The 12,822-nt window shown below is 39.5% G+C and overlaps 1 protein-coding gene across 1 annotated transcript; it reads left to right on the plus strand.

Moving 5' to 3' along the window:
• The first annotated feature begins 4,695 nt into the window (after positions 1-4,695).
• LOC130920557 (small integral membrane protein 28-like) lies at positions 4,696-8,652 on the plus strand. The gene is made up of 2 exons (XM_057843869.1): positions 4,696-4,855; positions 7,951-8,652. Exons 1-2 carry the CDS (start codon positions 4,757-4,759, stop codon positions 8,371-8,373), a joined length of 522 nt encoding a protein of 173 aa, XP_057699852.1. The 5' UTR covers positions 4,696-4,756; the 3' UTR covers positions 8,374-8,652.
• The last annotated feature ends 4,170 nt before the right edge of the window (positions 8,653-12,822 follow it).

Below are 12,822 nucleotides of genomic sequence, written 5' to 3' on the forward strand. Positions count from 1 at the left end.
CAAAAAGTTCTATTTTGGCTTCATCTGACCATAACCCAGTCCTCTTCTGGATCATCCAAATGCTCTCTAGCGAACCGCAGACGGGCTTGGACGTGTACTTTCTTCAGCAGGGGGACACGTCTGGCAGCGCAGGATTTGAGTCCCTGGCGGCGCATTGTGTTACTGATAGTAGCCTTTGTTACTGTGGTCCCAGCTCTCTATAGGTCATTCACTAGGTCCCCCCGTGTGGTTCTGGGATTTTTGCTCACCGTTCTTGTTATCATTTTGACACCACGGGGTGAGATCTTGCATGGAGCCCCAGATCGAGGGAGATAATAAGTCTTCCATTTTCTAATAATTGCTCCCACAGTTGATTTCTTTACACCAAGTGTTTTACCTATTGCAAATTCAGTCTTCCCAGCCTGGTGCAGGTGTACAATTTTGTCTCTGGTGTCCTTCGACAGCTCTTTGGTTTGGCCATAGTGGAGTTTGGAGTGTGACTGACTGAGATTGTGGATTGTGGTCTTTTATACCGATAATGAGTTAAAACAGGTGGCATTAATACAGGTAACCAGTGGAGCCTCGTTAGACCTCGTTAGAACTCGTTAAAAGAAGTAAGACCTCTTTGACAGCCAGAAATCTTGCTTGTTTGTAGGTGACCAAATACTTATTTTCCACTCTAATTTGGAAATAAATTCTTTAAAAATCAAACAATGTAATTTTCAGTTTTTTTTCCCACATTCTGTCTCTCATGGATGAGGTTTCAAGTAGGAGAACTTGGTGGCTGACTAAATACTTATTTGCCCCACTGTATATAAGGCGCACCGGATTAGAAGGCGCACTGTCGGCTTTTGAGAAAATTTAAGGCTTTTAGGTGTGCCTTTCAGTGCGGCAAAATAGGGTAATTGGAATAATCTGACGCATTAATATGTTAACTAGTCTTTAACACTCAAAACAAGATGGAGAAAATGATTTGACTAGATTTAAGAACAATGATCTGATTAGGACGTTCTAAATCTATAGCGCAGTAAACATGCGATTTTTTGAAGTTTTCATGAGAGTAGAAGGTGTGGCTGAAAGTCAAATAACTGACATGATTATGACTGAGTGTGTCAGTGTGTGTCTCATTAAAGGACTACGATCGTGGAGTACCTACAAGAGTGAGAGAGTGAGATTTGTGTCTAAATTAGTATGTCAATTAGGCAGTAATAAAAATGAAAGTGATGACCATCGATCGATGACAGTGAGAGAGTGACTTGAAGAGTGAGGTTGCTCGTATGAATGTGTTTGGTGCAGAGCATGATAGTGAAAGAGGGAAAGTGTGAATGAGACAGCTTGTGTACGTAATAGCAAATGAGAGTACATCACTGTCGAATTTTAGCATGAGGAACGTCATTAGAATAGTTTGGAGTGAGACAATAGGTGTAATGGTGACTGTGTGTTTGAAAGTGTGCATTTAGGCCTTTTGACACTAGCACAAGAAGTTGGGGCCCCCTTTGCAAGCATGACCAAATTTGGAAGTTCTGACCCAGTAGCATTTCAGGAAATAAACATTGAGGTCTTTTTTCCATGACGGCTATGGTCCACTGTATTTTTTTGCTGTTACACAAAAAAGCCACGGCTCTGCTCATTTTAGGTAAGAAGAGCCCCTTTCACACACATATCCCGGTAAATTCCTGTGTAAGGTGACGCGTGATTTACTCGCGTCATTACTTTCACTCATTGAGAGATATCCTGGGAGTGACGCGGAAATGTATGGTTTATTTTGTTGCCAATGTTAGGGTACCCAACTGCGGAAATAAGGTTGTACCTCAAAGCCCAAAACAATGGAGAGACGCGTTCAAGGGTTTATTAAATACAAACAAAATTACATGTGATTGCGGAAAAGGGGAAATGCCACAATGGGTCCGTGACAGTAGGTCGACGGGGACCACTAATAATAACCTAAGGAGAAGGCAGAGAGCTGATAAGACAACAAAACAAATACACTCAAATACTAGCAAAACGTAGGGGATTTCAAAACAAGGGCGTCAGACAAACAAGCTAGTAAATGCATGAAAATTAAGAGTACAAGGTGTCGAATAGCGCAGAGCAAGTTAATATCTCGGCACCCTTCTCTTGGACCGATTACGCTTGACTATAGTCTTGATGAGATTGAATTGGCAGGTACGTTGTAGGGAACGCTCCCACAACCGGCTCTGTAACAAAACATGATCCGACCAACAGAAGGTGAAAGCCGACGCCGACCAAAAATGATGTTATGTCCAGGTTATAAAATCGCGCCAGCAGTCCTCCACGCATACAGAGCGCCAAGTAGGCAACACGGGACAAGTCTGTGAAAGTGCCGATACATAACAGCGTTATTTTTTTCAGTAACGGGGCAATCTAACTAATTATTTTTTCCGCCGTTACAACGCCGTTACCGTTACTGACGGTCAAAAGCGGTGCGTTACTTACTTTGAATAAATTGAAGAAACTACCAGCCGCAGCGAGTCTGCTCTGCTCTGTTTATTTGTCATCCAAGACTTGGGGTGCATTCTGGTTCATGGCAATGAAAAGAGTAAACACACATAGCCTACCTTTGCAAGAACGATGGAGTTGCTGTTTGATACGGTCATAATGTGCAGGTCCTGCACCCATCCGCAGCAAAACTGTTCGTAGCTTTGTAGCGATTTGTAATTTCGGAATCGCTAATGAGTTTAGTAACATACACCAAACAATAAATACAGCAGAATGTCCATTTCGCGTAATTTTGGATGCCCGTTGACATCTTTACACCATTTGTCTTCGGCTTGCTCGTAAGGGTCAACATTGTTCACATCCTAAAGTTTGATCACATATCTGTTCTTCGCCTTAGTAACGAGTTTGTCTCTTTATCGAACTGGCTAGTTAAAGTTTAATGTCCCGCGAGCCAGACCTGCTTCCAATATGGCTGCGTTGTTGTCAAATCTCACGTGCTCCCCCATTCTGTGACGTAAACGCTCGAGCCTCATAGCGCACGTACTTCAGAGACGGTGTTTTCACACACAAACTGGAACAGCGCGTGCGGCAAACACACACACCCAAAACAGATGCAGAGGGATATGATGGCAGAGCATTCAGAGGGAAATTTGTCCTTTACGAGGTGGAGATATAAACACTATTTCAAGTTGGTCGAAATTAAAGGAAAGAACGTGCATGTAAAGTGTAATTTATGTCCCGGGGCAAAGCTTTTGTCGACATCTGTGGTAAGCAATTCAAATCTGTTTATTTTAGTTGCACTTCAAGTGTAGGATAAATCTGTTGCTGGTGAGGTATAATAGATATTACAATGTTCTATAACACAACTACCTATCTGTTCTTCTCTATTCAACTGACTCGAATACTGCTCAGAAAATTTCAAATTCTTTGACATACAACAACTTCCTTTTAAAGTAACGGAAATAGTTACTTTCCCTGGTAACTAGTTACTTTTACTGTAGAGTAATTCAGTTACTAACTCAGTTACTTTTTTGGAAGAAGTCGTGAGTAACTATAACTAATTACTGTTTTAAAGTAACGTGCCCAACTCTGGTTAGAGTAATACAAACAGTCCTACAGTAAATATGAGAAACGATAATATTCCCTGATTGATTATATTAAGTGTGTTAAGAGTAATGCAAACAGTTATATGGTGTGTGCGAGAAAGTTAACTATCCCCTCCAACAACCACGTCGCACAAAGTTTGGCGAGTGAGAATTTCTGCTTGTTGTGCCATATAGGACGATACATCCTATGTGTTCCTACTATTGGTAGCTGAATAATTACCAATAGTGTAACTTTGAGACTGGGGGATGCTTTCTCTTGTGCTCTCTGTTCATGTTTCGCCGGCAGCGTGTGACACCTGCACGTTGTGTGTGCGTGTGCTTTCCATCTTGTCTATAGCGAATAAGTTGATCTCAGACAGGAAAATCTTCAACATAATATACACAGTGCTCCATGGCCATTATGGATTGACAGCTGCTTGCTTCGCCTCCCAACGACGTCAGATGTGCTCTTCGCTGCAGTACATGATGATCAAGCAGGCTTAGGTTTGTAACTCATGTGTTTTAAGACAGACTGCGACATCATGACACAATGTCATGTAATCTGAGACTGCGATTATAAGGCAGGATAAAAACACCTTGTAGTCTAGGGAAGGCATAAAAGTGCTTAAAGTTGAGGATACGGTGAATGAATGTGAGAATTGGACAGCTGGTGTGACAAAGTGATGGTGGGTGAGCGTCTACGAAGGAGTGTCAAAGCAAGCATTCACGTGAGAACATTAAATTGAGATAGGTAGTATGAGAGTGATAGAAGTGTTAGAAAGTGACCCCGAAAGTGAAAGAGTGAAAGCAATAATGAGAGAGCTCCCATGATAGCAAGTGCAAGAGTCTAAGCGTGTCAAATTTAGCATAAGTGTGAGAGAGTGATGGTCAGAGTCAGACATGTGGTGTCATAGTAAGTGAGAGGGTGACGGGAGTGATCCAAACACAAATATAAAAATATTTTGATTGTGTTTGAGATTGGATTCCTGAAAGCGCATTCCACGTGAGGAAAGATGACAGCGGCATTTCTTCTCTGGCTCTTTGTAACCCACACGCGCACACGCACATGGCCAGAGAGTGATGTGGGGCAGCAGTAAATCTCCCGGCTGGCCTGAATCCTGATGTTGCCTTGCATGCATGTGTACGCACGTGACACAGTCGCCTCCCCCTGTTTACCGCTCAAAGCGGAGTCCGCCAGCGGGGCTCCATCACATCATCATCTGGGGGGCAGCATGCGCAGGCTCCTGGAGAGCAGCTGGCGGCGCTTTGGCCCCGCGGGTCGCGGTTCGTACGACTGGGTGACGCCGGCGCCCTCTGCGCGCGAGCAGCAGGTGAGGCCCAATAGAAAGAAGAATGTGTTTTTCTCTTTGTTACGGGCAAAACTAGAACAGGTGATAAGTAGCAATGCACAAATACTTTTTTTTTTCAAGGTAAATGTTAATTTCTTTCAAATTTGAATTTAAATAATATTAAATCACTCATTTTTTCCCAAAATATCAGCTTTATTCAATTAGGTTTCATAAGGTATCATACAGTACAAGTGAACTTTAAATTCTATGTATGAATGTTACAAGACATCAGCTAATCCTTTATATTGTGTGTTGAAAGGTATTATAATTTTTAAGAGGAAAAAAAATGGGATGCTACACTTTTTTTTTTTTAAATTGTAATTGCAAAAAAAAAAAACAGTCTTTTGTTTAAAATATTTTAAATCTCAAAAGTTTTAAGATAAAACACAAATTATAGATTTCCAAGAAAGTTTAATGTTGTGAGATATTGCCTCATTTTCAAGCAGAAACCTGTTAGTTTACACCGGTCAAATGTTACAATTTACAATATATTTATCCTATTTTGCACACTATAAGTCGCAATTAAAAGCCTTCAATTTTCATAAAAGTGCACCTTGTAATCCGAAGCGCCTTATATCTGGATCATTCCCTTTAGCGCAGCACCATTTAGTGGATATATAACGCCTTATAATTAGGGCGGTCAAAATTATCGCGTTAACGGGCAGTAATTACTTTTTTAAATCAATCATGTTAAAATATTTGACGCATTTAACGCACATGCCCCGCTCAGATTAAAATGACAGCACAGTGTAATGTCCACTTGTTACTTGTGATTTTTGATGTTTTGTCGCCCACTGCTGGCGCTTGGGTCCGACTGATTTTATGGGTTTCAGCACCATGAGTGAGCATTGTGTAATTATTGACATCAACAATGGCGAGCTACTAGTTTATTTTTTGATTGAAAATTTTTCAAATTTTATTAAAACGAAAACATTAAGAGGGGTTTTAATATAAAATTTCTATAACTTGTACTAACATTTATCTTTTAAGAACTACAAGTCTTTCTATCCATGGATCGCTTTCTGAGAATGTTAATGTTAATGCCATCTTGTTGATTTATTGTTATAATAAACAAATACGGTACTTATGTACCGTATGTTGAATGTATATATCCGTCTTGTGTCTTATCTTTCCATTCCAACAATAATTTACAGAAAAATATGGTAGATTTTATAGATGGTTTGAATTGCGATTAATTACGATAAATTGATTTTTAAGCTGTAGTTAACTCGACTAAAAATTTTAATCATTTGACAGCCCTACTTATAATCCAATGCGCCTTATATATAGATCCGTAGACTTATAATATTGACGGGACACATTCCCCAGACACTGTGCCACGCCTTCAAGTAGGGGGCCGTCCCACACTCCGCTTCAGTTGGTCGAAGTCAGTCGCAGTTATTCTCAAACACAAGCAGCGATCCAACGCTGGATTTGGTTGAAAAAGTAGGAAAGCTGTATTGCATAAAAACAGGAAAGATTGTCTCAGGAGTGATTTGTCCAAGGATTCAAGGTAATTATTCTATTTTTCGTATCGTGCAAGCTTTTTGAAAAGTTGTGAAAAAAATAAATGGGAGAAATGAACCGCTACGGCATTGGCGCCATAATTGCATATGTATTGAATAGTCGAAATAAACACATTCAATCAATCAATCAATCAATCAATCAATCAATCAATCAATCAATAATTCGCAATATTTACGTAAAATAAATGCTAACTGCCTGTTTTTTGCTTTTAACCAAGAATCTAGACTGTTTTACGTTCATATCTACAAATAATTCACGGATTTAAACATTTATTCACAATAATTTTCAACATAAGAAGCTCTTTGTGTTTCCACTCAGTCAGAGATAGGCCCCCTAATAATCAGCCCCGCGGCCGTGTCCCCTCCATATATTATTAAGTCTATGATGAATCATTATTTGTTAGTCATGGCATGACATTCCCTTTAGCACAGCACCATCTAGTGGATGTATAACTTAACCCAAACCACTACTACTACTCCGCCTTATAATGCGGCGCGCCCTATATATGGAAACAGTTTTAAAATAGGCCATTCATTGAAAGTGCGCCTTATACTCCGATGTACCTTTTAGATCATAACATTCAAAATAAACATTGAATGACACAAATTTAAATAAAATGTTTGATGTTGCAATTAATTTTTTTGTTTTTTTAATTATGAAAAAAGGAAACGTCAAATGTCACCTGACAGCACATGTTCTTCAGTACGTAAAAGATGTTTTAAAACTTTGTAAATGTTTTGCAAGTTGTAACTGAACTGACAAAACTCTTATTAAATTGAATCGATTCAATTCCAAATGTTGAATCACAAAAAAAAATGTCAAAGGTATCACATAGTTTGTTTTTAATTTATATGTTTTTTAAAAATTGGCTGCTAGGTTTGTGATAATGTTGCTGGTATTTATTACTTCCACCAAGGAGATTTTGTTGTCATCCCATTGTGATTACTTCATTTGATTTCACTAATAATTAAACTTCAAACAATGCGATTTAACACCCAAAATGCACTAGATAGATGGATTTGACAGTGAAGTGTTTGTGTTTGTCTTGTCTGTTGTTGTCGGATCAGACTTTTGCGTGTTGATCGCTTGAGATGAGAAGATTTGCAGCTGCACGTCCTCATCAGCGAGGATCAACGAGTATATCCACACCAGTCAAAATGAATACTGACACACTTCGGTTAATGAAATGCACCCGCTTTTAAAGCGCCAATCCATCGAGAAATGGGTGACTATCAGATTGAGAGAACACATAAAACCTATGAAATATAATTTTACCAACACATACTCAAACTATCGCAGATCCTGGCTTTTTAACTCTAGGCTGTTTCTGTGTGGAGCTTTTCCTCTTTAGCCCAAGGAACTGAACATCTAAAAAAGGGTTCACGCAGTTGTTCACAAACTGGTGAACCTCTCTCCATTCCTTGCTTGTTGATAACTGAGTCATTTTAAATCCAGATATGTTCCAAACAGGTGTTTTTAGCATTCATAATCTTTTGTTGCCTCTTCAAGAGCTTTATTTGGAACCCACTAACACATGTGCTCGCACGCAGGGATTTAATTGGAACGACCTAGGCGACGACAGAAAGTATGAGCTGCTGGTGTACGTGGTCCTCCCAGCAGTGTCTGTTCTCCTGCTGGTCCTGGTGGCGGTCGTGGTGTTCCGTCGCTGCTCCGCCTCCACCCCTAAGCTCAGCCTGGCCAACGTGATCACATTGGACCTGCAGGACGGCGAGAGCGGGGCAGAGATCTTGTCGTCGCTGACCCGTAATGCCGAACGCCACGCCAGCACCAGCTCGACGGGCTCGGACGGGGTCTTTGTCATGGTCTACCTGCCGCCACCCTACGAGGAGACGCTTACCAAGATCACCAGGGCCGCAAGCCTCAGCAGCTCCAAGGACGCCGAGTCGATCAAGATCGAGGACCTGGAGGCCAAGCTGTGCCCGGAGATCAAGTCCAGCGGACGATATGTGTGACCAGATGTTCCTGTTTCAGTTTGTGACTTTGATTTTGTCATATCTCGGACCCCGCTTCTGCACTCAAGTCAGTTCCTCGCAGTAATCCACACAACACTTTTTATTACTGCAATCCACCCTCCATCACAGCTTTTCAGTCCTGCTGTGTTACTTTACAATACGTTTGTTCTGTCCCCCATTTATTTTGAGTGTAAAAAAAACAACAACTTGAAACACTGTCAATTTGCCTAAATGCGAAGAATGAAAACAGGAAGCACTTCAGCTCAGCCTATTATTTTTCCCGAAGATAACATAATGCCACAATATTCAGTCCTGCTTTTATCGTTTGTTTTATGAAACATCTTTGGACAGAATTATAGATATGTATCATCATATGATAAATTTGTCAGTTTGGTGTGAAACATAATGCGATGATCGAAGGAGGGATTAACATTTTATAGGGCAGTCATTTAACTCAGTAGTTGCTGTAATGGCGAAAGACCATCCAATCCATTTTGAATGGGCGGGACAGTGGCGATCATTCGTCAATGGCACTGAACCATGAGCATTCACTGCTTGTCCCCCCCAGTTTAAATGAAATGGGTGTTTATCATTGTCAATGGAAGGCAATAACTTAAAAACTAAAATCTTTTAAAAAGATCAGATCAGAGTGTTACTGGGGCAACAACCACAGTGTACTTCTTTTATTGATTTTAATCTTCTTCTGTCTGTAATAACATTTTATTCATTAAAAAATGCATTCATAGTATTTAAAAATGTAATAATGATGAACAATAATTTAAAAAATTCATTATTATAATGAGATTGAGAAACTATATCAAAAAAAAAAAAAAAAAAACCTTGCTGGATTTACTTGATGAAATCATTGTAACAATTTGCACTTACTTTTGTTAAGTAAATTTTACTGCTTGCACTTATTTTTATTAAGTAAATTTGGTGAAATTTACTTAATAGAAGTAAGTGCAAATTGTTACACTGATTTTATCAAGTAAATCAGTGTAGCATCCCATTATGGGGACATCACATTTTAGGTCATGTAGGTCACATTTGTATATTAAATGTTAATATTGTGGCCTATATGACGCAAAACGTGATGTCTCCCTATGTGGACGCCACGTATTTAGTTTTTTTTTTAAATGACCAAAAACAGTCACTCGCCTTATAATGAGTGTTCATTTGCTCCATGACCAGTGGTGGATGAAGTGCTCAGTTTTTTTTTTTTTACTCAAGGAAAAGTACAGATACAGGTGCAAAAAAAACAAAAACAAAAACATAACTGACATAAAAGTAGAAGTATCTAAGAAAAAAATTACTCATGTAAAAGAACAATAGAACTTGCTTTAAAATTTACTTTGCAACCAATATTCAAAGAAAGAACCAGAAAATTCATTGACTGCTCAGTTTCATTTAAAACTGTGCAGAATGGGGAAAAAAAACAAGCAATAAAATTGACTGCACTGCAAACAGAAGCTTAACCACCTCAAAAACTCCAAAACTTAGCTTAATGGCGGATTGCAAGCAACTATCAGGTGCATACCTCCACCTAGTGTACAAGAGTGTGCAGCACCCATATGAAAGCGCATTGCTCTCATTGTTGGCTTTTATTGGTCATTATCTTTTTCATCTGCCTAATCTTGTTGTATTCGTCTTGCTGCCTCTATTGCTCAATTACAGCATAGACGCATGGGGCTTATCGATTGCGTCGGAGGCATTAAAACAAAACTATCAATTCACAATGAGAAAAAAAAGAAAAGTAACATGTAACACAGGCGACAATTTGAAAAGTAGAGGAGTAAAAAGTACATATAAGTGCTGTAAAATGAAGTGACGTAAAAGTAAAAAGTACCTCTTCATATTTGTGCTCAAGTACAGACACACAAAAATGTACTTAAGTACAGTAACAAAGTACTTTTACTTTCTAACACTGTTAAAGACAAAACTCATTCTACCCCATTGATACAGAATGTTACAATATTGACATATTGCTGACCCCAACAACATACTCCCACCAGAATTTACACTTCTAAACATTCAAGTGGACCGGACTAGGACCTCTTGGTGGAAAAACCACAATAATGACTTGCTCATGAGCTTCTGCCTGTGTTGTCTCAGCTTGTTTGTCATGTTCTACTGCCCCCTGCTGCCCGATCAAACAATAAAGCAATCCAGTTGAAAAAGTGGCAAAGTGGTCATCAATTTGTGACAATTTGAGATGAAATATGAGGAAAATTTGCTTATAATTAATTAACCAAGTATTCAATAGAATAAATGGGTCATTTTTTATTGGATGACATTTGTGTCTCCAGTATAAATGAAGCTGTATTTTCACTAATATTGGACAAAGACTCATTCAACTTATTTGTGTATTATTAATTGGAGTCTATTATAAATGCAAGGGTACGGGATCCTAAATTATACTTTTTAAAATTTAATTTACCTCTGGTAAAAGGTTGTTATTGAATTTTGCTTTGTCCACAGTGTGTTTCAATCAAATTCAGTCTATAATCTATAATTTAACTAATATAAGTAGACAATTTTATTGATTTTATTGTCTTTAATCAATCTTTAATTATGTGTTGGGTTTAAATTAAAATGTATTTTAAAATTAATAATAATTATAATAATGGACAGTCCCCAGTCACTGTCCACTCTGTTAAGCTGTGTTAGTGTCCCTTTAAGACAATTACCCATTTATTAATGGTACCACTCTACTGCGGTAACATGACACCAGTGGCGGGAAATTCAACTGTGGTAAGCAATTTTACTTTTTACCTCCTTTAAAAATCTGATTTTGCTGTTTTACAAATTACGTTCAGTGTGGCTGATCATAAACTGTCCACTCTGTTAAAGCTATATATCAAAGCAATTCATTAAATTGAATAATTTCGAAAGGTTTATTTGTAAAATGATACACTTCTCATCAAGTATCCATGTCATGTTAGCAATTATGCTAGCAAAGCAAAGGGCTAACTGTAGAACAAACTAGCATGTTCAATGGCACCCTATAGACAAGTTTCCGAGGTACTTCTGCTTTACTTCCACATTTCTGCTCGCAACTTACATTTTACATTTTCTCCATCCAAAACAACAGTGGAGCTGCAGTAACATTATTCATCAAAAGTCAGTTTGGAAATACCGCATCCATCTGCCATTATCACGACAGGGGAGGACAACATGTTCACGAAGGCAGATGTGGAACCAAGACCAGGCGTTTCTCTAGCAATGTTGCCGCTGTGTTATGGAAGGTATATTCTTCCTATCCCTGCATTTTCATGTGTCCGGTGCTCGAAAAGTACTAAAGCTAAAATGTTACACATGAAACGACTGGTTGCCTTTGATATTGCTATTACGATGATGATTGTAATTATGATGATCTTTAATACTATTTACTACAACTACACTGCACTGCTGTGGCTGCAACACATGCTATCTTCTGCTAGCTTGTTGCTAATCATCACGTGTATAGGATGGCACAATTATGTCAACCCATAAATGCAAGTGTTAAAAGTTTTTTGTTCATTTGTTTACAGGTGGAAAACGCTGTTAAGTAAGACAAGACAAGTTGATGTGCCTAACAACAACACTTACTGTACGTTGATGGACATACTGTATATCAAGACTACGTGCGTTCTACTTGCTTGCTGAGAGGCTGGGCCTGGGACAGACAGTGGCTCGCCTCGCAGCGGACCGTCAACTCAATCCCGAGATCCAACTACGAGATTTTTATCTGCAGCAAGTTTAAGATACGCTTTTGGAGCTGGAATTATCAAGGACAGCGAGAGAAAGCTAGTGTGGAGGACGCTGAGTAGGCTTGCCACCCGTCCCTAGAAATACGGAATCGTTACGTAATTGGGAATTAAAAGTTGCATTCCGTATTGAACCAATACGGAACGCAGTTTATTCCGTATTTCACAATTGTCCCATGGGGCGACCCCGCGCGACCCGCGGCTCCGGCGGTGGGGAGAGGCGGGCGGCGGTGCGCCCAGCCCATGCACGTCTGTCACACACCAACACACACCTGCGCTCATAAGTGACCACTGAGCCAACAATAATGAACAAAAAAGGGTTCACTCTGCTCAGTGCACCGCCCCGCGCGTTTTCACAACTAAGATGTCTTCTTCAACATTAGAAGCTTAGGACACCCCATGTCATCCTCAAAAGGGGAACCGTCTCCAAAAAATAGACTGGAGTGGGAAGAGGGTAATCCGTGGCTCGATAGAGTCACTGATGATGATTATAAAGCGAACTGCAAGGCAGGCAGGAAAGTTTTTGCAGTGTCTCACGGAGGTGTAGAACAGCATTCTGCAGGGGACCTCCACAAACGGAATATAAGATCCCAGAAGAGCCTTCGTCACAATTCTTTGTACCTGAAATATCCCCTTAGCTTGATTTGGTATGTTATTATGCTCTTGTATATGGATAACCTGTAGGCTATATTTATATTTACCT

This window comes from Corythoichthys intestinalis, chromosome 8, assembly GCF_030265065.1.
Source record: "Corythoichthys intestinalis isolate RoL2023-P3 chromosome 8, ASM3026506v1, whole genome shotgun sequence".
Taxonomy (NCBI): domain Eukaryota; kingdom Metazoa; phylum Chordata; class Actinopteri; order Syngnathiformes; family Syngnathidae; genus Corythoichthys; species Corythoichthys intestinalis.

What these genes read in the sequence shown, in the direction of transcription:
- LOC130920557 (XM_057843869.1), top strand. Translation starts at nt 4,757, where the DNA reads ATGCGCAGGCTCCTGGAGAGCAGCTGGCGGCGCTTTGGCCCCGCGGGT. An exon ending in CCTCTGCGCGCGAGCAGCAG is followed by an intron (nt 4,856 to 7,950) that starts GTGAGGCCCAAT and finishes GCTCGCACGCAG; the next exon opens with GGATTTAATTGGAACGACCT.